Below are 24,104 nucleotides of genomic sequence, written 5' to 3' on the forward strand. Positions count from 1 at the left end.
ATTTTACAGGTAAGGAGACTGAGGCTTGAATAAAGGAGGGAATTTGAACCCAGGCATTCTGGCTCCAGGTCCCATGCTGTTAATCACAAAACCAAACCGTTTGTATCAGTGGCGACAACTGAGCCATCCTGCCCAGGTGATGTGCAGTAATGTGGTAAGACAGACCCGAAGCCCAGGCAAAAGCAGTTGGGTTTCTGTATGTTTAGGGTCATCTGGGCACTCCCTCGGGGACTAGCTGGGTGTGGATGACCCTCTAAATATGTAAATGGTCGCCCCTTCTGGGCCCTGGGGGTCATGACCCTGACCAGTCCTGTGACAGAGCCAGGGGGGTGCAGTGATTTATATACAATGGAGCTGCTCCCCTCAGATTTACCAGGAGATGCAAGTCAGAAGCAGAAGTGATGGACATCCTGCTGTAGAAATGGTTCCAATAGGCCTCACATGATGAGGCGTCCCTCGATTCCTGTGCTGGCCTTGGGGGGCTGCACCTGTTTTCAGCCCCCAGGCAGGATCGGTGAGGCTTCTTCGTGTCCTTCATTTGTGCCGTCCTCCCTTTGCCCAGAGGAGCGCATAGTTTTCCATGACCAGATGAGTGTACTCTCCTTGGCGCTTGGGACCTCCACAGGTGAATTCCTGACGTCCACTTGGAGGAAGGGGGTTCACCGTATCCTTCCGTGTGTCCCCGTGCTCCCTGGCCCCCCCCAGACCCCCTTAGCTTCTCCAGTTGTGTTGAGGCGTGGGGGCGTTAGCCTGCTCAGACTTCAAGCATGTGAATCTCGTTCCGATCTTGTTAAGATGCGGATTCTGACTGAGCAGGGCTGGGCTGGGGCTCGAGGCAGCGTTTTTAGCAAGGAGCCAATGGTGACGCCAGTGCTGTGGTTTGAGGACCGCCCTCTGGGTAACAGTGTGTCTGTGAATCACTGGCTCCATTTTGCAGGTGCACGTGCTCCTAAAGGCAGCCAAGCTCGGGGACTCAGGGGCCGTGGGACCGTTTTCAGCTGGGACCGTCTGCTGAGCAGAGGGCAGAGGTCTCAGAGGCTGTCACATCCCCTGGAGGCCTGGAGCATCTGAATCGCCCTCCGTACCTGCTCTTTCCGGGCCTCCTCATGCCAGCTCTGTGCTTGCAGATTTGAGAAGAATAAGACACAACAGAGAATCATGGAGCAAAGGCTGAGAGGGGCTTGGGAGGGGGGGAGGCCCCAAGTGGACCCTGGACTGTCTCGCGTTGGCCAGGAGGAGCCAGCTCTGGAGGGCGCGAGGCTGCTCGGCAGTGCCACCCGCCCGGGCGTGGTGTTTGGGTCAGGGCGGCACCCGTGGAGCTGGGCACAGCTGAGTCAGCCCCCGCTGGCATGCTCACGGGCCTGATTGCCTGAACCCACCATTTGGGGTTCTGTGTTCAAGGTCTGAACCCACATCTGGAGTCAGACGGGGTCAACCGTGAATGTGGCTGGTGTACTGTGCGGTGAAGGCATTTTTCTGGGCTGGTTCCTGCTCCCCCCACCCCAGTACTTGCTGCCCAGTACCAGCCAGTCCTAGAAGGGAACCCAAGCTGTTTTCCTTTATAGGACTGAGTTTCTTCCTTCAAGGATATAAGCCGTCCTCCCACAGGGGGTCAGGCTATTGTGACGACAAACAGGGGTTATTTAGAGTTGTCTGTTTGGCAGACGGTTCCTTCTGATCCCTGATGACTGACAGCGGCCGTCGCTGTGTGGCTGGAAGACCCTGGAATAGTCCAGAGGCCTTCCCTTGATGCAGATTTAATATGTGGATGACTAACGGTGGTTTATCATCTGCATTTTAGAGAGGGATTCAGAAGAGGAGAAGGTGTTTCTGTAAAGCAGTGCTTCATGCTTACCGTTCTGCAGGCAGACCAGCTCCCTGTGTGAGAGCCCTGCTCCCTGGGGGTGGGGTGGAGTGGGGGGTGTCCCTTAGTGCCCATGTGGTCACATTGGGGAGGCTGACCTGAGAGCAGGGAGTGGCTGCTGCTTGTCACTTGGAGACGCTACCTGGGATGTCAGAGCCCTCTGCACACTTCTCCAATAATAAGAGGGCTGCTATCTTTGAGGAAGGCTCAGAGCAGGAATAGTGCTGCCTTTTTTAGACAAATAGGGCATTGTGATCTAGATTAGCTCGCTACCCTGTGGTGCTTCCTGCCTCCCGGGGAGCATGTTAGGGGCCTCAGAATGGCACTACTCAGGTCCCCTGTGTGAACCGTGTGGAGCCTGGAAGCAGCCTGAGGTCCAGGCACGCCCTCCAAGCCCCACTTCTTGGAGCAGCTGTTACCCGCTCAGTAAGCTCCAGTGGGTGTCAGGGAGGCTGAGCAAGTGGGAGAGGAGAGCAGGGTGTGGCCGTGCGCAGGTGTAGCTGTACAGGTAGGACGTTCAGCAGGAGAGGTTTGGGGTGAAGAGCTCTGACTCCATGCTGCCGCTTACTGGCACCATGACCTTGGGCAAGTATTTCTCTTCTGTGCCTCAGTTTCTTCATCTGTGAAAGGGGGTGAATGATAATACCTTGTACATAGGGCTGTTTCAAGGATGAAGTGAGTTGCTCCATCCCAAAGCACTTAGAAAGATGCTTGGGGCCCTCGATAAACATTTGCTGTTATCCCCATGCTTACCATCTTGGATGCCAGAGACCCAGAAGAATCCACTGAGTATGGGGAGGAAGTCCTGGAGCTTTCATTAAGTTTTACGTTCACCTCATCCTTTTTATTTTTTATCCATTGCTTTGTAATGCTCTCAGTATATTCACCTTGTGGGAGCTGAATAGAATTTAAGTAAGTATGCATATATTTAATGAATGATTTGTCATTTATCATTTATCATTTTCTTTCATCATAAAACATGATTAAATTTTTACTAATGGGATTTATGATCGAACACTGCCGAGGCCACCAGTGTAAACAGAGGCTCCTCTGCGATGCCCGGAAAGGCCTGGGCTTGGCTCACACCCGCACCTGGATTCCCTTCACTGATCCTGACGCAGGGAGGGGAGTCGCTTCAGGAAGGGACCCCGAGCCCGTTCCCGCTGCACACGTCTCGGAGGCCCTGCCGTTTGGGGGGTCTCTAAAGCACGTGAACATGCCGGGCTGCGTGTCCCAAGCGTGGCGTTCACGGGGAGTGTGCCGTGCGGGAAGGCAGCCTCCAGGCGCCTCCCCCGCTTGCTTTGGGCGCCGTGTTTTCTGGAGGAGGCCGGGCCGCCTGAGTCGCCGTGCGGCTCCGTTTTGCAGGAACCAGCTGTTGCACGTGCCCCTGCGGCAGCACCAGGTGAGCTGCTGTGACTGGCTGCTGAAGGTCATCTGCGGGGTGGTGGCCATCCGCACGGTGTACGCCTCTCACAAGCAGGCCAAGGCCTGCCTCATCTCCCGCATCAGCTGCGAGCGCGCAGGCGCGCGCTTCCACACCCGCGGCGTGAACGACGACGGCCACGTGTCCAACTTCGTGGAGACGGAGCAGGTCAGTGCCCGGGCCAGCCGTGGCCCCTGATGGTTCAGAGCAGACGCGTCTGCGCAAACGTGTTTCCGTTGCGGGGGGTGGGGGGAGGTGGGGGGAGATGGGGGGTGGTGGAGGCATTTTCTGATGAACGTGGCTTCTCACTCTGCCAGGAGGACAGAATGTGTCACGGGGGCTCTGTCTCCAAGAGTGGCCTCTGGTTTGCACAGTGTATCTTTTTTTTATAAGAACTTTTATTGAGATACAGTTAACATACAATGAACTGCATATATTTAGAGTGTGCAATTTGGTATTTTTTTTCTTAATAGTAATGTATATTTGGCAATCCCAATCTCCCAGTTCATTCCCCCCTCAACCCTGCTCACTTTCCCCACTTGGTGTCCATATGTTTGTTCTCTACGTCTGTGTCTCTTCCTGCTTTGCAAACTGGTTGATTTGTATCATTTTTCTATGTTCCGCATATATGTGTTAATATACGATATTTGTTTTTCTTTCTGACTCACTTCACTCTGTATGACAGTCTCTAGGTCCATCCATGTCCCTACAAATGTCCCAGTTTCATTGCTTTTTACAGCTGAGTAATAGTCCATTGTATATATGTACCACATCTTCTTTATCCGTTCATCTGTTGATGGACATTTAGGTTGCTTCCATGTCCTGGCTATTGTAAATAAGCACGGTGAATCTTTTTTGATGCTCTTCTCATACTGGAAAAGTGTTGCTCACCTGGAGTATTTTTAGCTCAAAAGAAGCAGGGATTCTTTCTGTGATCACAAATGGTGGTGGTTATTCAGAGAGCAGCTGACAGATGAACCCGTAGGGTCTGCAAATCCTTTTAAGACGAAAGTAAGTAGACGAATAATGGCAGGATGAGAGAAGAAAGTTATTTTTCACTCTAGATCCACTGAAGCTTCCTCCTAGAAGCAAGTCTTGCTTAGCAGCTGGGAGTCGTGAAAGCTGCATGTGAGGCAGCAGTTGCTTTCAGTTCCGTGGAACAGAACCATCTGCTTAATTTCTCATTGACTCCCTCCCCCCCCCCAAGTTCTGTTCTCATTCCCAGAGATGCTGTCTTACACCTGCTTTATTTTTTTGCTAACATGCGATTTGTAGGATAATACTGCTGTGTAGACTAACAGGTGGAATAAATCATAGAGGCACACCCATGAAAGGCACAGGTGCAGTATTGCTGTGGGTGTCAAGCTGCAAACAGCCTGTGTTTATTTAGTGGTGGTGGGGCTTTGCATCCCCTCTTTCTGCTGCAGCTGCGACAGGTGTTTCCTACCAGGACTTTAGCAGTTTAATTCAGCACAGATTTGAGAACCTGCCTTTGGTGTGTGAGTTGCACCTTCTGACTTTCGGAGGGCACAGAGGGGAGAGGGTCCTCTTGGAGTCAGATGCTGAGTAGGGGGACCTCAGTCAGCAGCCTGAAGATGAGCAGCGGGGGCGATTCCTTGCCTGTGACTCCTGCTCCCAATGGACATAGACAAGGCTGGTAAATAAACACCTGGTTAAAAATGACAGAAAATGTGGCACGCAGTGGAGGCACTTTTCTTCTTCCTTGCTCATGTCTGCACGATGGAAATTACTTTCTTGTGTTCTCTTGCCCCAGCTTCTTTACTGTGTTTCATCCCAGTCTTTATCCTTGTGTTTTGTTTTGTTTTTTTAAACGCTTGTTATTTGTTGTCTTTTTTTTTTCTGGCTTATTCGGGTCTTAGTTGCGGCACTCGGACTCTTAGTCGCAGCACATGGGCTGCGCTCTAGTTGTGGCACGAGGGTTTAGTAGTTGTGGCATGGGGGCTTAGTTGCCATGCAGCATGTGGGATCTTAGCTCCCCGACCAGGGATTGAACCTGCGTCCCCTGCACTGGAAGGTGGGTTCTTAACCACTGGACCTCCAGGGAAGTCCTTTATCCTGGTGTTATTAGTCTTCAAACCATTCAATTCATTCCACAATCTTGATTTTTTTATCACCTGCCCCTGTGCTGGGAGCTGGGGGCCAAAGGTGCAAAGCACTTTTTGTACAAATCAACATCCCAGAGACCCTGAACCTGGTAACTGAGCCGGATTTAGGAGGTTTTCATCAGGCAGCCCTGGAGTGAGCCCCCGCCCCTCAGCCTTCACCTCGTTCCCCATCCTGCCCTTGGACAGAGAGTACCTTGTTTGGCACTCCTCGGATTTTTGAATTTCAACCAGTTTTTTAAAAATTGGGGTCCCATCTACGGTCTTGTCAAGTAAGTCATTGGAAAAGCAACTGCTCTCCTTATGACAGTCCCTTCCTAAAAGATAAGACATTTTAACACTGAAAATGTAAGAAGATGGTAGTAGTTTCCTGGAGCTGTAGTAAGTACCACAAATGGGGCTGGGTGGGGAGAGGCTTAAAACAACTGAAATGTATTGTCTCACAGTTCTGGAGCCTAGAGCCCTAGATGAAGGCGTGGAAAGGGCTGTGCTCCTTCCGAAGCCTCTGGAGAAGGATCCTTCCCCCTTCTTGAAGCTTCTGATGGCCCAGCTGTGGCAGCATCACCCAATCTCTGTCTCCAGCTCCACGTGGTGTCTTCTCCCCATGTGTGTTTCTCCCCTTTCCATAAGGACACCAGGCATATTGGATTAAGGGCCCATCCTACTCCAACCAGACCTTTCTTAACTAATTGCAGCTGCAATGGCTCTGCTCACCAAATAAGGTCACATTCCCAGGTGCCGGGGGTTAGGACTTTCAGATATCTTTTTGGAGGGACACAATTCAATCCATCAGAAGGACATAATCTGACATTAACAGATTAGGACCATGCTTTAAATGCAGTACATTTAGCTTTATGAAAGATATCCCTGTTGTCCTTGCTTTTTGCATTTTTCCACAGACGGGCTGGGCCTCTGTTCTGGTTGGTTCGTCTGAGTGTGCCTGGTGACTTGCGTTTGTCTCCTGCCTGCTCAATTTACGTGCTCAGGCTCAGAGGCAGGGGCCTTGTCCCCTCCAGCACTGTGCGGCGGGTCCAGCGATGCCTTAGAGACAGCAGCGGCCTGCCCCTTAGCTCCCGGGCCTGCAGCCCCAGTGCTACTTCAGTTGCCGGCACCTGCCTCCCTTCTTGGGCTTGGGGAGGGATTTCTCAGGTCCTTTGACCTCTGTGGGCATCCGGGCTTGTATTTTTCCTCGCTTTCCTCCTCTGGGCTGCTCTCTGGATGAGGCCCTCCCCTCAGCCTTGCTCATGGGAGCACTGGATGAGCTGACAGGCAGGTGGACGTCATCAGCTGCTGTCCCTCCAGGACCCGGAGGCGGCAGCTGAGCCCCACGGTGACTCCATTTTCACAGACGCGTGTGGGGTGGGAGGTCTGGGCTTGCACCCAGAGCAGTTCCTCGGGGGCGCGCACATCTCAGGCTGCTCCCCACGGACCCCCTGCTCTCCACCACGGGCGGGAGGAGCTGGGATGATTCACGCCATCGGGGGCCCCAAACAGCGTGACTGCCCTGGTGTATGGGGGAGAAGGGAAGAGCGTTTCCGAGAGCCGATTCCAGGGATGTCCCTGTTGGCAACACAGATGCAAACCCTGGGCCCCTCGGCTGAGCTTGGTTGGGAGCCTGCTTGGTTGGGAGCCTGCTGGGCGGGGTTGCAGCAGGAGGGAGATAGGCCAGCTGGCCCTGGGAGGTGCCTCTCAGGTGTGGAGAACGATAGCAGAGCAAGTGAGGGCAGGGAGAGGCTTGTGTGCTAGCAGAGGACCCTGGGAGGTAGGGAGTCTCGGGGGAGGAGGACCCTGGGAGATGGAGAGTCTCGGAGGAGGAGGACCCTGGGAAATGGGGAGTCTCGGGGAGGGGAGGAGGACCCTGGGAGGTGGGGAGTCTCGGGGGGAGGAGGACCCTGGGAGGTGGGGAGTCTCAGGGGAGGAGGACCCTGGGAGGTGGGGAGTTTCGGGGGGAGGAGGACCCTGGGAGGTGGGGAGTCTCAGGGGAGGAGGACCCTGGGAGGTGGGGAGTCCCTGGGATGGAGGACCCTGGGAGGTGGGGAGTCTCAGAGGAGGAGGACCCTGGGAAATGGGGAGTCTCGGGGAGGGGAGGAGGACCCTGGGAGGTGGGGAGTCTCAGGGGAGGAGGACCCTGGGAGGTGGGGAGTCCCGGGGATGGAGGACCCTGGGAGGTGGGGAGTCTCAGAGGAGGAGGACCCTGGGAAATGGGGAGTCTCGGGGAGGGGAGGAGGACCCTGGCAGGTGGGGAGTCTCAGGGGGGAGGAGGACCCTGGGAGGTGGGGAGTCTCGGGCGGAGGAGGACCCTGGGAGGTGGGGAGTCTCAGGGGAGGAGGACCCTGGCAGGTGGGGAGTCTCGGGGGGAGGAGGACTCTGGGAGATGGGGAACCATGGAGGGAGAGGAAGACAGAGGGGTTGCCTGCTTTGTGACCTGGCATTTAGAGAAATGGCAGGGTCTGAAACCCCAGGTCCACACCCGAGTGTGGCAGGCAGCAACTTTGAGGATGTTGGTGCTGAGTCCACGGCAGGAAGGAGCAGCAGCCGGGGCAGCTCCGCCCTTCTCGTGATGCCTGCAGGTCACTTCTGGCCTGCGCCCTCTGCTAAGGGACTGAGACGCACTAGATCTTAGCCATTGGTGGGGAGGTCCGGTAGCAGATGCTTGAGGGCGGCTGATGGGTTGCTGTTCCTCTGTCGTTCAGACAAGTGATGGGGCGAGATGGAACAGGCTGGGTCCCTGACGTGGAGACTGACTCTCAGGGAGCCAGAAAAGGGAGGTGTTTTTAAACCATCCCTCCTGCCTTGCTTTTGTGTTTTTCCCTAAGAGAACAATCTTTCTCCTCCGAGGCAGGCTGTGTGTGTGCACATTTGTGGGTGGGGGGGTCTTCTGTGTGTGTGGGCATGCAGGCGTACATGTGTTGTGTATGTGCTTGTGTGCACACATGTACGTTGTGGGTGCATTTGTGTTGTGTATACGTGAGGGTGCGCAGGTGTGGATGGCATCTCGGTCTCCCGGGGCCGGGGGGGATGTCTGGGGTCTTTCTGGCTCTGCTGGGAGTCCTACCTGGTGGGCTCACTCTGCCACCATGACTCAGGGCGCAGAAAGTCCGTTCATCTACCCAAAGAAAACAAAAGATAAAGGTTTGGCTACTGAAGATAAGACCACTGATTAATCAGGGAGGTTAGGATGGCCCGTGAGTGTCCTCCCAGGAATGCAGACCTGGAAAGAGTTGGTTTGCAAACACCTCATCCTGAAACAGAAGTTCAACAAAAAGCCTTTTACTTATTTTTTTAATTTTGGGCTGCACCATGTGGCATGTGGGATCTTAGTTCCCCAACCAGGGATGGAACCCACACCCCCTGCAGTGGAAGCACGGAATCTTAACCGCTGGACTGCCAGGGGAGTCCCCAAAAGCCCTTTAGAGAAAAGTGTACCCAGTAGCGAGTCTTCCTGTTTTGTCCCTTTCTCTTTATGGTTGTTGGGTTGTTCCTCCTGCCACTCTGTGAAAAGGGGTGCTCCGTTGCCAGGTCCCGGGGTCCCAGGCTTGGCCTCACGCCCCACACCGCAGTGGCTCCCCTCTTCCTGAAACCCCTCCTGCTCTGCGTCTCCCTCCTACCTCTGTCTGTCTCCTCCTAGATTCCTCCTAGATTCCTTCTCCTGCCCGTGGCCTGAACCCTGTTCCCGTGTTCTGCAGGGCCTCCTGTACACATGTGAAGCAGCAGGCTCCTGGCCTGAACAGGAGTGACTGCCCTGGGCTCCAGAACACTCCCTCGTTTGCTCTTCTTGCTCCTCACGGCATGTCACCTCTCTTTGACCAGGGGACGCTAACTCTGTGGAGAGAGGGAAACCCAGGCTGGAAGTGGTTAAGGAATGGAGCCAGGTCACCCTGCTGGGCAGATGGGAGTGGGACCCCTGTCTGTGGTGTCCCAGAGCCCACGTGCTGACCTGCATACACTCTCCATCCTGTCTCTCCTCCCCCCGGGGCCCCAGGTGCCCCCTGTGAAAATTACCTCTGTGAGCCGGGCCAGGTGTTGAATCTCCCCACTAGGGTTAAAACCTGTGTTCTTTCGCCCCAAAAGGAAAGCACCGTAAATCCATCACTACTGTGTGATGATCGGGGAACAAAGAGGTGGGTGTCCTGATGATAGGATGGGGCACAGGCTGGAGGAGGAGTGGAGAAATTTAGAGGCATCTTTTCTTCCTGCCCCAGGTCCAGAGTGCTGGGACTGCCTGTTGCTGTTTTTCTGAAGCTGGTTCTGTGCAAGTTCCAGCTCAGGAGGGGTGTGGTCTAATGCTGAAAGTAGTACTTTTAGCATGTGTTACATAAAGTGAAGGGTAATAGTTCTTTAGCTTCCATCAGGTCCTGGGCACTGTTGTGAGTTGTCTTTACATAGAGATGTTGGCTGACTTGGTGATTCTCAACAATCTGGACGCAGGCAGCAAGGTTGTATAAGTAATCTCCCTGTGGCCAGTGCTGCCTGTGGTAGTTTAAACAGCTTGCTGCTTTCTTCTGTTGGTAGAATAATGGAGGGTAATCAGTTTGCTGGTGATCGATATCTGGAAACAGACAAGTTCTTCAGCCAGTGCCCTTTTCCCTTTGGAGATTAAAGGATAGAGTTTCAGCTCAACATTGTACCTCCGAGGCTCGTGTAATTCCTGTAGTCCAGAGAACCTTCAGGTCTGATGTTCAGCTCCTCCACTGCAGAATTACTAATGCATGCGTGATCTGAGCGTGATCTAGCTGCATGGAAAGCTACCCTGTAAGGGAGCAGGCCAGTAAGAAATGGAAAGGGCCAGCGCATGGCCCGGGCCGGCCCTGCGGGTAGAGTTACTCAGATAAAGGACAGCATCTGATAACTACCGCAGCCTCCCCCCGTGATGCCCGGGACTGTACTTTCTGTCCTTTCAGACCTCCGTGGCACTAGAGCCTCCGTGGGGGCCTGCAGACAGAGGAGTTGGTACACCCTGAAAGAACTGTGTGTGGGAGTGCGGAGGAGATATGTTCTTCAGCTTGTAAAGGACCGTCTATGTCTGTGCAGGTGCTGTCACCCTGGAAGCTTGTGGAAGCTGTGTGTGTGTGTGAGTGGACTCCGTGACACGTTTAAGAACACGGTGGTGTAGGGCCAGTACCAGCTATGAGTCCAGGTCAAGTCTCGACTTTGCACTGTCAAGTGCAGGACCGACTAGTACAGCCAACTAGGGCTTTGGGCATAGCTGGTTCATTTCCTCCAGTCCCTTTCCAGTTGCTGTCTGCTACTTGGTCAGTTGACAGGGTGACAGTAGAGGGCTCCCAGGGAGGTCTTCGTTAAATCCCAGAGCCTATTTGCTTCTGTTCCTAAGGTTGGTGGGGACGGGACTGCTGGGCTTTTCAGGGAGGTCGGCAAGTTGTGGGAATTCCCATCCACCTGTGCTGCCTCCTCGGAGGCTGGGAGGTAGCCTGCGGGGCGGGGAGCGGCCCTGCCAGGCTGAGAGAGGGGCAGAGGGCGCTCGAGCCCGAGGTCGCCCTGCGCTCTGGCTGGTGTCGGGTCTCAGGCAGCCGGATCCCGTTACCCGGCCCCAGGACATTCGGTTTCATTGAAGAATACCTTTCCCTTTCTGTCTCCTATGCTGCAGACGATTTACATGGATGATGGAGTGTCGTCTTTTGTCCAGATCAGAGGCTCCGTTCCGCTGTTTTGGGAGCAGCCAGGGCTTCAGGTAGGTCATAAAAAGCCTGTCCACGTGTGGCATCATTCCCCTGTTCTCCTCTCCGAAACGGCTGTGGGTTTGGTCTCTTTTAACCATGTTTCTTTCGTGGCACGGTTTCTGGTTTTTTTCCGCAACCCCGTTGGGTTGAGCTAAGCTGTCACAGTGTGTATACGAGTGTGTGAGCATGCGTGCGTGCATGTGTGTGTGAGATCGTACACAGAGACGTAGACATTGTGTGATTTTCCGATCTCAAGCTCACTGATGATGCTGGTGAGGTGGAAGGTCTTTGAGGGTAGGTGGACCACATTGTGTGATTACCTTCACTTAGACCCAAGTTCAGTGTTTTGAGAAGGTGGCCTAAGATGTCCTTTTTTTTTTTTTTTTTTTTAGTTTATTTATTTATTTGGCTGCATTGGGTCTTCATTGCTGTGCGTGGGCTTTCTCTAGCAGTGAGCGCGGGCTACTCTTTGTTGCGGTACGTGGGCTTCTCATTGCAGTGGCTTCTCTTCTAGAGCCCAGGCTCTAGGTGTGCGGGCTTCAGTAGTTGCAGCATGAGGGCTCAGTAGTTGTGGTGCATGGGCTTAGTTGTTCTGTGGCATGTGGGATCTTCCTGGACCAGGGCTTGAACCCGTGTCCCCTGCATTGGCAGGCGGATTCTTAACCACTGTGGCACCAGGGAAGCCCCCTAAGATGTGTTTCGAGAGTTGTGACTCTCCTGGAAAGCTGTGAAAGGTTTTGGGGGCCCCAGCGGCTGTGCAGCAGCTCTGGCGTTTCGAGGTGTCTGTGGTGGGGCCACGTGAGAACTGCACAGAGCTTTCCCGTGATTTCTAAAAATACTCCTTGCTTTCCCAGACAAGGCTCTGGCCAGTGCCAGAGGTATTTGGCCTCTGTCTCCTGGGAAGAGTTCAGGGTGTGGGTCCAAGGACACATTTGTCATCAGTGGAGGGCATGCTGCCTCATTTAGTGTGTTCCTACCTGGGAGGGTCACGGGCGAGTGGACCTGAAATTCCTCCACACTGATCCCAGCCTTCCTCCCTGGCCAGAGGGGACGTTGGTGCCCTCAGGAGACCCCTGTGCCTGGGCCTCTGTCGCTTTGGCTCTTCTTCCCGAGTGCTCTGTGTGACATGGTGGTTGGGTCGTCAGCTGGTGACTAAAGAGGCCCAGGGCCACCTGCCAGGTTCTTGGAGTGTTTGACATGCTGAATCTCACCCGCCCTTGACTTGACCCAGCCTCAGCCATGGGCACTTTGTCCTCATGCTGTCTTCGTGCAGTTGGCAGCCGAGGAAAGGAACAGTGTCAGCCCTTAGTGAGACAGGTGGATGAGTATCTCACTTGGGCTCTGAGTTCTGTGGAAAAAAGCCGTATCCACGTTCAGTTTTTCCAGTAGAAAGGAACAACTAAGACATGTGCGGCAGCTGGTGGCATTAAGTGGCGGCAGAGAGATCACTCCCGAGGATGGGTGGAGAGGCCCTCTGGAGCCCATCCCACGAGAGCTTTGCTTTTAAACAGCTCTATTGAGGTGTAATTTACATGCACAGACCTCGCTCATTTAAAGCGTGCAATCCTGTGGTTTTTAGTGCATTCACAGAGTTGTGTAGCTGTCGCATAGTCTAATTTTAGAACACTTCCATCACCACTAAGAAAACCCGGTACCCATCAGTGGTCGCTCCCCATCCCCTCCAGCAATTCCTGAGGCCTAGGCAACTATTCATCTACCTTCTGTCTCTATAATTTGCCTCTTCTGGACATTCTAAATGGGGTTTTGAAACTTGATTTTCTTTAGATTTGGAGTTTTCCTTTGATTTGTAAGAAAACTGGGGACGATCATGATAGAGTCTTAGAATTGGGGGAGGACCCTTTGAAATTCATCTGTTTCACCCTCTCACCCAGTTTGGGGTCCTTCTCCCAGGCTCAAGGTCACTATTTGGGATGGCTGTATTATTATTATTATTAATATTATTATTATTATTATGACATGGTTTCTCCCTGCCTTGCACACAGTCTGTCTCTACAGGGTGTTCCAGGGGACGTGCCACACAAAGTCTGAATCCTCAGACCTTCAGGAACCTTCATGGTTTCCCCTTTCTCCATTTCACCTCCTCCAGGACCTTCCTTTGGCCATCTCTGTCTTATTTCTAGGACTCTCCATGCTCTGATCTCCCTCCTCTAAAAACAAAACAAAACAAAACATAACTTGTCATTCCCCTCTTTAATTTTGGCCTCCAGCTTCACTCCCCTGATGCTTCAAATGCAGCCTGACCCTGCACTGGAGCAAGCTGTCCCCAGTCTGACTTGGCCCAGCATCCATGGACCTTGGGCGGCTTGCTTTTCTGCAGCTGTAGCAGCTCTTAGACTCCTAACACTTGTTAAGGCTCCTCCACAGCCTCCATGTTTTTTGTTTTTTGCTTTTATTATTACCGTTATTATTATTATTGGCTGCATTGGGTCTTCATTGCTGCACTCGAGCTTTCTGTAGTTGCAGAGAACGGGGGCTACTCTTCATTGCACTGTGTAGGCTTCTTGCTGCGGTGGCTTCTCTTGTTGCGGAACATGGGCTCTAGGCATGCGGGCTTCAGTAGTTGCGGTGCATGGGCTCCGTAGCTGTGGCTCGTGGGCTCTAGAGCGCAGGCTCAGTCGTTGTGGAGCACGGGCTTAGTTGCTCTGTGTCATGTGGAATCTTCCCAGCCCAGGGATCGAACCCTTGCCTCCTACGTTGGCAGGTGGATTCTTAACCGCTGCGCCATCAGGGAGGCCCCCTCCATGGTTTCTTCAAAATAAGTTTCAAAAGGCTTTCGTGTTCACAGATCTTAAGGATTTGCTAAGCTTTGTGGTTAATACCTGTGTTTATCTCCTAAGTACTGTCCATCATCGAAGAGAGGTGGCGTCATCTTCGCAGGGCCCAGGAGGACAGCTTTTAGTCACCCTGCCCGCACCAGCAACAGCAAGCCTGACGATCCGTCCCGGCTGTTCCTCTCCGTTTTGGAAACGTCCCCCTCTTTCTTTACTTAGGTTAGATGGAAAGTGCAAAGATTTTGGGGTGAATAGCTTGCTTTTTAAGTTGCCCTGTTGTACCCTCGCCCTCTTGCGGTTTCCCCAGGGAATGGATAAGCCCTGCTGGGGGTGGGGTGCACAGACAGGACTGTGGGTGATGATTTGTCCACACGTTTTCACGGGCATGGTACCTTCCTTACAAACTCATGGCTCCTGCCTGCATTTCCAGCAACCATGTACCCTTAGCAGTTCATCTTTATCATATTAATAGGTTGTGCCATTTATAAATAGCCACATTGAAATTTTACTCTCTTTAAAAAAATTTTATTTATTTTTGGCTATGTTGGGTCTTCGTTGCTGCACGTGGGCTTTTCTGTAATTGTGGTGAGTGGGGGCTACTCTCCGTTGCAGTGCTCGGGCTTCTCGTAGCAGTGGCTTCTCTTGTTGTGGAGCACAGGCTCTAGGCACGTAGGCTTCAGCAGTTGTGGCAGGTGGGCTCAGTAGTTGTGGCTCGCAGGCTTAGTTGCTCCACGGCATGTGGGATCTTCTCAGCCCAGGGATCGAACCCGTGTCCCCTGCATTGGCAGGCAGATTCTTAACTACTGTGCCACCAGGGAAGTCCCTGAAATTTTACTCTTAAAGCTAATTGCTCTCCTGGTATATTTAGTTGTAGTTTATTTTGTATGTACTGTTAGTCTGTTAAAAATTTTTCTCCTCTTGTCACTTAAGAATATCCCTCCCCCGTAACACGCACGTACAGACACAAGTCTTGCAAAGGTGAGTCAGGTCAGTGTTTTGAAGCTTCGTGTGACTCAGCCAGCTGGAGGAGGATGTAGAGTCGCTTAGACCCCACTGTGGCTCCCACCTTGCCTACTTTCGCCTCCTCCCCGTCAAAGGCTATTTACTAAGCTCTGGGATGCATGGCACTGTATGTGCTCAGTTAGTTGGTTGCACCTTCCCTTGTTCCAAAAAGAATGTGAGATGGATTGCAGCTCAACAGTTTCAGAAATGATGACAAGGTTGGGAGGAGGGGAAAAAAATACTTAAAATGGAAGCAAACTGAAGTGAGAATAAAGTTGTACACACAATGCAGACCGTGGGTCTTGGGTGCTTGCACAGAGCTCCTGGGCTTACCAGCAACATCCCAGAAAGAAACAAGGCTGCAAGGCAGCTTATCACGTGATTCAGAGCATAAGCTGTGAAGGTATAGGGACCTGGGTTCCAGTTCAAGTTCTGGCTCCCATACTTTGGAATCACATACTTTTTTTACATTAATTAATTAATTGGCTGCATTGGGTCTTCATTGCTACGCACAGGCTGTCTCCAGTTGTGGTGAGCGGGGGCTACTCTTGGTTTCAGTGCACGGGCTTCTCATTGCAGTGGCTTCTCTTGTTGCGGAGCATGGGCTCTGGGTGTGCGGGCTTCAGTAGTTGTGACTCACGGGCTCCAGAGCACAGGCTCAGCAACTAAGTAGGCCTAGTTACTCCGTGGGATCTTTCCAGGCCAGGGATCGAACCTGTGTCCCCTTCACTGGCAGGCAGATTCTTAACTACTGCACCACCAGGGAAGTCCCAGAACCACATACTTTTGAGAATCTTTTTATCTCAAAAAAAAGGTTGAGAAGTTCTTATCTTTGCTAAGCCTTCATTTACTCTTCCGTAAAATGGGATTGACAATACCAATCTCATGGAGTTACAGAGAGGATTAAATATCATAATATGTATTAGAATTTAGCACAGTATCTAAAATCTAAAAAGTACTAAAAATGATAGCTATTAATGGTATTAAGAACGTAAATTGTGACACGTAAGAGACAAAAGCACAGGTTGCATTGGGAGAAGCGTCCTGCGAGTAGAGTAGGAGTTCCCCCGAAGTCCCCATGAGGACACTCTGCAGTGTAGCGACAACGTCCTCACCTCTCTGAGTTCATGTGCGGCACGAAGACCAGTCTCCTAGGCTCTTCCATCTCCTACCCCTCATACACACCCCAGGGGAAGCCATTTATTCATCCCACAGACACTCATCAAGCATTTGGTACATGCAGGCACCTGACATCAGATGTGACCCCTGCTTTCCGGGCGGAGGTGAGAGGACGTGACAGTGTTGTGTGAATAGAGCCAGGAGAGAGGAAGGCTGAGATCGCTGTGGCCGCTCTGGGGAGGGGTAGTCCACCCAGGCTGTGGGCCTGGGTGTCTGAACTGACCTGGGAGGGGTGGGGTGGAATCACCCAGGCCGGGCAGGCAGCCTGCGGAGGGAACCACGGATGCAGATGCTGCAGCCCCTGCATCAGAGCACATCTGGGGACCTGAGCAGGCTCCGCTGCTTGCAGCCTGGGCCTGTGGAACAGGGGTTGGGGTGAAAGGTGAGACTGGAGAGGCCGGCAAGGCCCAGATAAACATGGGCTTTCTATGTTCGCTAAGCAGTTTGAGTTTTACCCCAGTCGTGCCCAAACTGCTGCACGTTAGAATCAACTGGTCAGCCCATAAAACTCCGGGTACTCGGGGTGCATGCCAGCCCAGTCACATCAGCATGTCTGCGGGCGGGAGCAGGCATCCGTACTGTTCTGAAGACCCTTAGACGGCGCCAATGGGCAGAAGGCTTGGGAACCACTCAGGGTTATGCTGGTAAAACAGTTTTTTTAGGGCCAGGAGGGAGACGTTTTGGTTTGTAGCATTTGCCCATTTCTGTGGTATAAATACTCTCATCGCAGCTGATTTCAAGCCCACAGCGTGAACTTGGAGCTGGGAGGAGGTGTGCACACCGTGGCGCGTGAGCTCGGAGGGGCTGGCTCCCACACTCTGGACGCTGCATGGAAGGGTTTCAGGGGGTGGGTGGGGACACCTAAGTAGGCTTTGGAGTTTGGAGGAAGAAGATGGGAGGTACAGACACCAGGTAGGACAGTTGCACGGATCCAGATGAGAGATGCTAGCAACTTGAACTAGGGGCGGGGCGGGGAGAGGTTCGGAGATGCCGTTTGTGGCTCTGGGAGTGTCTCAAGTGCTGGTGGAGACTGCCTCAGCTCAGCCAGGTGTTATTCTTCCAGCCACTCCCTCAGGCTCAGCCTGGAGTCTTTAGGATTGAACCTGTGCCTTTAGGGACCAGACAGGAATGATTGGCTGAGTGTCCACCTGGCCGGGGAAGGAGGGTGGGTGAAGGAGGAGGAGGGAGGCTAAAAACAGCAGCGCGCTCAGTTCCTGTGTGCCGGGGCCAGCAGTGGTCTCATTCCAGCCCTGAGTGAAGCTGCTCCCTGAGGCTCTGGCTCACGGTGGCCTCAGGACTAGGTGACACCAAAGAGGAGAGATTCAGGTCAGTGTCAGAGCCGGGCAGGGGTGGAGACAGGGCCCAGGGTGGGGAGGCCAGACGTGAGGCCTCAGGCAGCCGAACTAAAGGGTTGTCAAGGTGACGGAGGAAGGATGACCTCCTGAGAGTGTCCAAGACCCCCTTCTGCCCACGGCCCCGTCCACTGTGGGAGGTGGGGACACACGGCTGTGGGCAGAGTGCCCTGTGTGCGGGTGTAGACACAGCCCCCCGGGCTGGTCTTGTCCTGATGCCTTGTCCCCTCACGGGCATTCAAACCGCCAGCAAAAGGGAATGAGGAAGATGAGGAAGTAGAAACCAGCACTTCTCAAACTTTAGCGTGTGTGTGTGTGTGTGTGTGTGTGTGTGTGTGTGTGTGTGTGTGTGCGCGCGCGCGTGCGTGCACACACACGCACGTGCAAACAGAAATCGCTTCATGCAGGAATCACCTGGGGACTTGTTAAAACAGATTCCTGGCCCCACCTCCAAAGGTGTTCATTCAGTAGGTCTGGGGTGGGTCCCCAAATCTGCATTTCTAACAAGCTCTCGGGACGCTGATGCTGCCGGTCCAGGGACCACACTTTGAGAACCACTGGAGTCAGGGATCCTTTCTGCCCATTTACTGCCCTGGTCGTTCACTGTGGGTGATGCCCTTGACCTCTTAGTGTCTGTTGTCAGCAGTGATGTTGGACTAACCACTGTGGGGGAAAGAACATGCCTACAAGGGGCCTGCCTTGCCCTGTCCACACGGCAAGGCTGGGGTGAGGGAGACCGGGCAGAGGCACCAGAAGGGCTGCCCCGGGGCTGGGTCGTGTGCTCTCCTGCTGTGGGCTGCCACTTCCTGTCTGGGCCCCACCTTCCCCGAGTCCTGCTGATGCCAGGGAGGGCCTGCTGCATCTCACCCTGGTAAGATGCAGGTTCTCAGTCCGAAGAACCAACACTACTGGTTCTCAGTACAAAGGGGCACAGATTCCACCAAATTAATTTGCACTTGTGCAGACTTGTTAGAAACACTGAAGTGTGTTTCTCAGTCTTTGCACAGTGACCCGGTGGCAGTCGTCATCCAGGGATGGGAATTCAGGGTCTCCCATCCCTTTGCTGTCTCCATAGCACCCGGTGCCACGTGAACCAGAGGAGTGAGGCTCACTAACTCAGGCCTGCATGGGTTATGCAGTTTGTAACAGGACTTAGGTAATTTTTATCATGGAGAAAGTTTAGAGCCAGAGACCAAGCTTCTGAGCCCTGAACCGTTGTTTTTTGATTCTCTTACTTGCTCCCATGGGAGCAAGTCTAAAAACAGCGTGACTTCTCCCTGAAGCCCCAGGGGGGTGGGGGTGGGGAGGGGATTTCTTGTGATGACTGACAGGCAGACGCACAGCAAGCAGCCCCCTCCCCGGGGCTCAGGGACCTCTCAGAGGGAGACTGGAGGAGTGTGGACCCGCTTTTTGCTAGCACCTTCCTTGTAAGTTCAGAAGAAAGACAAGAGCTGAGTTTGCCTTGGGTGTAGGATGTGGCTGTCTTCTGGGAACTCAGGGGCTGTGATGGTTTTGGGGGTTAAGTATCTGGCATTTCGTCAGCCCGATGTCGATGGCCACCAGGAAAGGAGGGCAGAGTACACGCAAAACGAAGGCGTGTGGGTTGAGCCTTTCTTAGGAATGCCCGCAGTTAACAGTGAGATGCCTCATTTAGATGCCATTTTAGACCGGCTCATTTCCTTTGTGACCAAGGTTTCTTAGGACCCAGAGGGTTTGGAGACTTGGTTTGTACAGTCATTTATGTGGACAAACTTAATCCCAGTAATTTCTAAATCTATTGCTGAGAAACTAGTTTTCTAGGTGGGTTCTTTCCTCACACGAGGAGAGGGACAGATGTGGTACCTGTGATGTTAAGAGTTGTAAAGTAACACCTCTCACATATTCAGTAATAACTACATCGGATGATACAGATGAATCCAAGGACACCACTTTTTCGACCTTCAATACCAAGCAAAATTGAGCAGTACATTTTAAGAAATGTTTTATCTTGAAATAATTTCAGACCTACGGAACAGTTGCAAGAACAGCAGAAAGGACTCCCATACATTGTTACCCGGATTCACTAAATGTTAACTTCTTGCCACACACACAGACGCTGTTATTTATTTCTGAAGCACTTGAGAGTAGGTTGCATACATCATGTCTCTTTACTTCTTAATGTTTCAGGATGTTATTCCAAAGAGCAAATGTATTCTCTTACATCACCACAGGGCAGGTACACATTCAGGAAATTTAACCTGGACACAGTACTTTAATCGGATCTGCAGCCCATATTCCAGGCGTATAAATTGTCTCAGTGATAGATGTCCATTGGGGCTCCTTGCCCCCTTCAGCCCAGGATCCAGGCCAGCAGCACACCCTGCACTTAGTTGTCACATCTCCAGGCTCCGTTAATGTGGACCAGTTCCTCTGCCTTTCTGTCTTTCCTGACATTGATGTTTTTGGAGAATGTAGGCCACCTTTTTTTTTTGCAAGTTGAATGTTCCTCATTTGCGAGTTTCCTGGTGATTCAGTGTGATTAGGCTCCGGGTACGGATCCCTGGCCAGAACGCTGAGCGACCTTGTCCTTCCCATCTGGAAGGCCCCAGTGTCCCTCTGCTCCTGCTTAGTGATGTTAGCTTTGATCACCTGCGCAAGGTGTTCTTCAGTTTCTCCGCTTATGCTTAATATATTTTCCTTCTCAACTAACAAGCGATTTATGGAGACACTTTGAGACCATGCAAGTATCCTACCCCTCATCAAACTTTCCCTCAAGATTTATGGTCAGTGAATGATTTTTGCTGAAAATTTTTTTACTATGATGGATTTAAGATCTTGATTTTACACCACTCCCTCCATGTTTATCAGTTGGTATTCTCCGTAAGGAAGAACCCTCTCTTCTCCCCGTCCCCCACCTCCACGCAGCTAGCCACCTACCCATCCATCTATCCATCCACCCATCCAGCCAGCTCTCATTTGTGCAGATTCATGGATTCCTGTTTTATTCATCAGGTTATAATCCACTACCGTCCTTATATTGTTCGATGTTCAAATTGTCCCAGTTTTGTCCAGAGAGAGTCCCCTCAAGCAATAACAATACATAGGTTTAAGTTTGTTTTTTAAGCTTCTGGTGTTAAATAGATAGTTCTAAACAATAAGACAAACTCATTTCCAGGTAGTTATGACAGCTCAGGTTTTAGGGGCAGTCAGGGGCCCTGGAGTTGCAGAAGAGGCTGGAAGCAGGTTTCTCTCTCCTGATTGACTTAGCCACACCTCTGCACCATGGAAGGGTTTGTGGTTCCAACGTGGGCCTCAGGGTCTTGCCCTGAAGTTTGTCTTCTATCTGTGGAAGAATCCAGATGATGTGGTCTATGCCGCATATAGGACAGGGCCGCAGCAGACCCAGACTCAGGCTTCGGCACCTGAGTTCAGGGCCCCGCCATCCTGAGCTGTGGATGGGCCACAGCGGGGTGAGTGGCTGCTGCTTGTGGCCTGGCTGGCAGCAAGAGGGGGAGTGGGAAGGCCATCGCGTCTTGGGTTTGCAGGGTGGAAGGAGTCACTGGTGTCGTTTCTCTTTGATTTAGGTGGGTTCCCATCATCTGAGACTCAACAGAGGCCTGGAAGCCAACGCCCCTGCATTCGACAGGTAGGGTCGTCCGGCCCCATCCTAAAGCTGTTGTCCTTCCTCCCATTGGACAGAGTGGCACAGGGGCCAGGGTGCAGCAGGTAGTGGGAGACCCCAAATCTGGAATCTGAATCTGCCTTTTACTTTGGTTCTTTATGCAAAAAGGCAGTTTACAAAATAGAATTTTTACTTGCTCTCCGATTTCCGTGAAGGTTCATTCCTAAATGCTCAGATAACACTTTGCAATTATTTTATCTTATCAATTCCTTCTGCAATGAAGCTTTATCTATTTTTCCTGGTTAATAAAGGATCATCTAAACTATAGAATAATTGTAAACTGGTTTCTTTGTATTTTTAAAGTAACATTTCCCAGGCTTTAAAAAGTCACAGCATAGAAAGGTATAAAGGAGGAGGTAGAAGTACCCTAACATCCGATTCCCACTGAGTTTTTTGTGTATCATTCTAGAAAAAATTCTGGCTTATACATAGTTCATTTTTTAAAATATATCTTTATTGAAGTATAATTGCCTTACAATATTGTGTTAGTTTCTGCTATACAACAAAGTGAATCAGCTACATGTATACATATATACCCATATCCCCTCCCTCCCACCCTCCCTATCCCACCCTTCTAGGTCATAATAAAGCATCGAGCTGATCTCCCTGTGCTATGCAGCAGCTTCCCACTAGCCATCTGTTTTACATTTGGTGGTGTGTATATGTCATTGCTACTTTCTCACTACGTTCCAGCCTCCCCCCACCACCACTGCCCCGTGTCCTCAAGTCTGTTCTCTACATAGTTCATTTTTTAAAACACAAATTGGATCATTACACGCTATTTTACAACTTGCTTAAAAAAAGCCATCGGTAACCTGAACTCTTGGTAATTTGTACTTGAAATAGTTAATAGCTTCTTAAAAAAAATTTTTTTTTACTCTAAATGCTAATTTTATTTTATTTATTTATTTATTTTATTATTTTTTTGGGGGTACAGCCAGGTTCAGTCATCTGTTTTTATACACATATCCCCATATTCCCTCCCTTCCTTGACTCCCCCCACCTCGAGTCCCCCCCACCCTCCCCGCCCCAGTCCTCTAAGGCATCTTCCATCCTCGAGTTGGACTCCCTTTGTTATACAACAACTTCCCACTGACTATTTTACAGTTGGTAGTATATATATGTCTGTGCTACCCTCTCGCTTCATCTCAGTTTCCCCTTCACCCCCCGCCCCCTCCCATACCTCGAGTTCTCCAGTCCATTCTCTGTATCTGCATCCTTGTTCTTGTCACTGAGTTCATCAGTACCATTTTTAGATTCCGTATATGTGAGTTAGCATACAATATTTGTCCTTCTCTTTCTGACTTACTTCACTCTGTATGACAGATTGTAGTTCTATCCACCTCATTACATATAGCTCCATCTCATCCCTTTTTATAGCTGAGTAATATTCCATTGTATATATATGCCACATCTTCTGTATCCATTCATTTGTTGATGGGCATTTAGGTTGCTTCCATGTCCTGGCTATTGTAAATAGTGCTGCAATAAACATTATGGTACAAGTTTCTTTTGGGATTATGGTATTCTTTGGGTATATGCCCAGGAGTGGGATGACTGGATCATATGGTAGTTCTATTTGTAGTTTTTTAAGGAACCTCCAAATTGTTTTCCATAGTGGCTGTACCAACTTACAGTCCCACCAACAGTGCAGGAGAGTTCCCTTTTCTCCACACCCTCTCCAACATTTGTTGTTTCCAGATTTTGTGATGCTGGCCATTCTGACTGGTGTGAGGTGATACCTCATTGTGGCTTTGATCAGTGGAATAGAATAGAGAACTCAGAAGTAAGCCCAAACACATACGGGCACCTTATCTTTGACAAAGGAGGCACGAGTATACAATGGAAAAAAGACAGCCTCTTCAATAAGTGGTGCTGGGAAAATTGGACAGCAACATGTAAAAGAATGAAATTAGAACACTTCCTAACACCATACACAAAAATAAACTCCAAATGGATTAAAGACCTACATGTAAGGCCAGACACTATAAAACTCCTAGAGGAAAACATAGGCAGAACACTCTATGACATACATCAAAGCAACATCCTTTTTGACCCACCTCCTAGAATCATGGAAATAAAATCAAGAATAAACAAATGGGACCTCATGAAACTTAAAAGCTTTTGCACAGCAAAAGAAACCATAAACAAGACTAAAAGACAACCCTCAGAATGGGAAAAAATAATTGCCTATGAAACAACGGACAAAGGATTAACCTCCAAAATATACAAGCAGCTCATGAAGCTTAATACCAAAAAAGCAAATAACCCAATCCACAAATGGGCAGAAGACCTAAATAGACATTTCTCCAAAGAAGACATACAGATGGCCAACAAACACATGAAAAGATGCTCAACATCACTCATCATCAGAGAAATGCAAGTTAAGTGCTAATTTTAAAATGCTCTTAATGGATATGAAATTATTCTCAAAGTAATTTTTTAAATGTTTTACTCATTCTAGCTGAAGCTTCACATGGACTTTAAATTTGCTTGCAGCCTTCTTTACCTTAAGAGTGGTAACACCAGCCCACCTGTGCCCTCCTGATTAGCATGTTACAGAGTGCACTCAGACTCCCCACCTGAGCAGGGCCTGCTGTGTCTCTGTGTGTCAGACCTCAGGCCAGGATGCACCTTCTTGGGGAGGAGGAACCAAAAGAGCCAAGAGGGGCCAGGCCATGCATGTTCTCTTTCTCCCGGCACCTTCCCCCAGGGCTGCCACGCTGCGTGGCTCCAGGGATGGTGCACAGCCGGCCAGCTGGCGCGGAGGCCCTGATCTCCCAGATCCGATCCAGCCCTGCATCCTCCCCGCGGGAGGGACTGCGGACAGGGCAGGGCTGCCAAGAGCGTGGCCCTGGGAGAATTCCTCCTTACGGAGCCAGAGCCCGCGGGCGGCTTATCTTCAACTGTCTGCAGAGGGACGTAAACTGCCCACTTCAGAATCCATATTCTTCTGTGAAACGCTGTCCCTCAGAGTTCGTAAGAGAGTCTGTTTTTCTCTTAATGGGCTAAAAATGGTTTTTTTGTGAT

The 24,104-nt window shown here is 51.2% G+C and overlaps 1 protein-coding gene across 6 annotated transcripts in view; it reads left to right on the forward strand.

The window, feature by feature from the left end:
* Nucleotides 1-24,104, forward strand: part of SYNJ2 (synaptojanin 2) — a 94,283-nt gene that overhangs the window by 35,251 nt on the left and 34,928 nt on the right. For 4 of the 6 annotated variants that reach the window (XR_009054287.1, XM_057738661.1, XM_057738662.1 and 1 more), the window contains exons 4-6: nucleotides 3,230-3,455; nucleotides 11,016-11,099; nucleotides 20,977-21,038. Coding sequence is in view for 4 of the 6 variants with exons in the window: in XM_057738661.1 (XP_057594644.1) it covers nucleotides 3,230-3,455; nucleotides 11,016-11,099; nucleotides 20,977-21,038 (372 nt within the window). In the remaining 2 variants the exon portion in view is untranslated. Of the gene's footprint in view, nucleotides 1-3,229; nucleotides 3,456-11,015; nucleotides 11,100-13,946; nucleotides 14,128-20,976; nucleotides 21,039-24,104 lie in introns of those variants that run through there. The other 2 variants (XM_057738663.1, XM_057738664.1) reach the window with 2 other exon arrangements.

The sequence above is a fragment of the Hippopotamus amphibius genome, chromosome 6, assembly GCF_030028045.1.
Source record: "Hippopotamus amphibius kiboko isolate mHipAmp2 chromosome 6, mHipAmp2.hap2, whole genome shotgun sequence".
Taxonomy (NCBI): Eukaryota; Metazoa; Chordata; class Mammalia; order Artiodactyla; family Hippopotamidae; genus Hippopotamus; species Hippopotamus amphibius.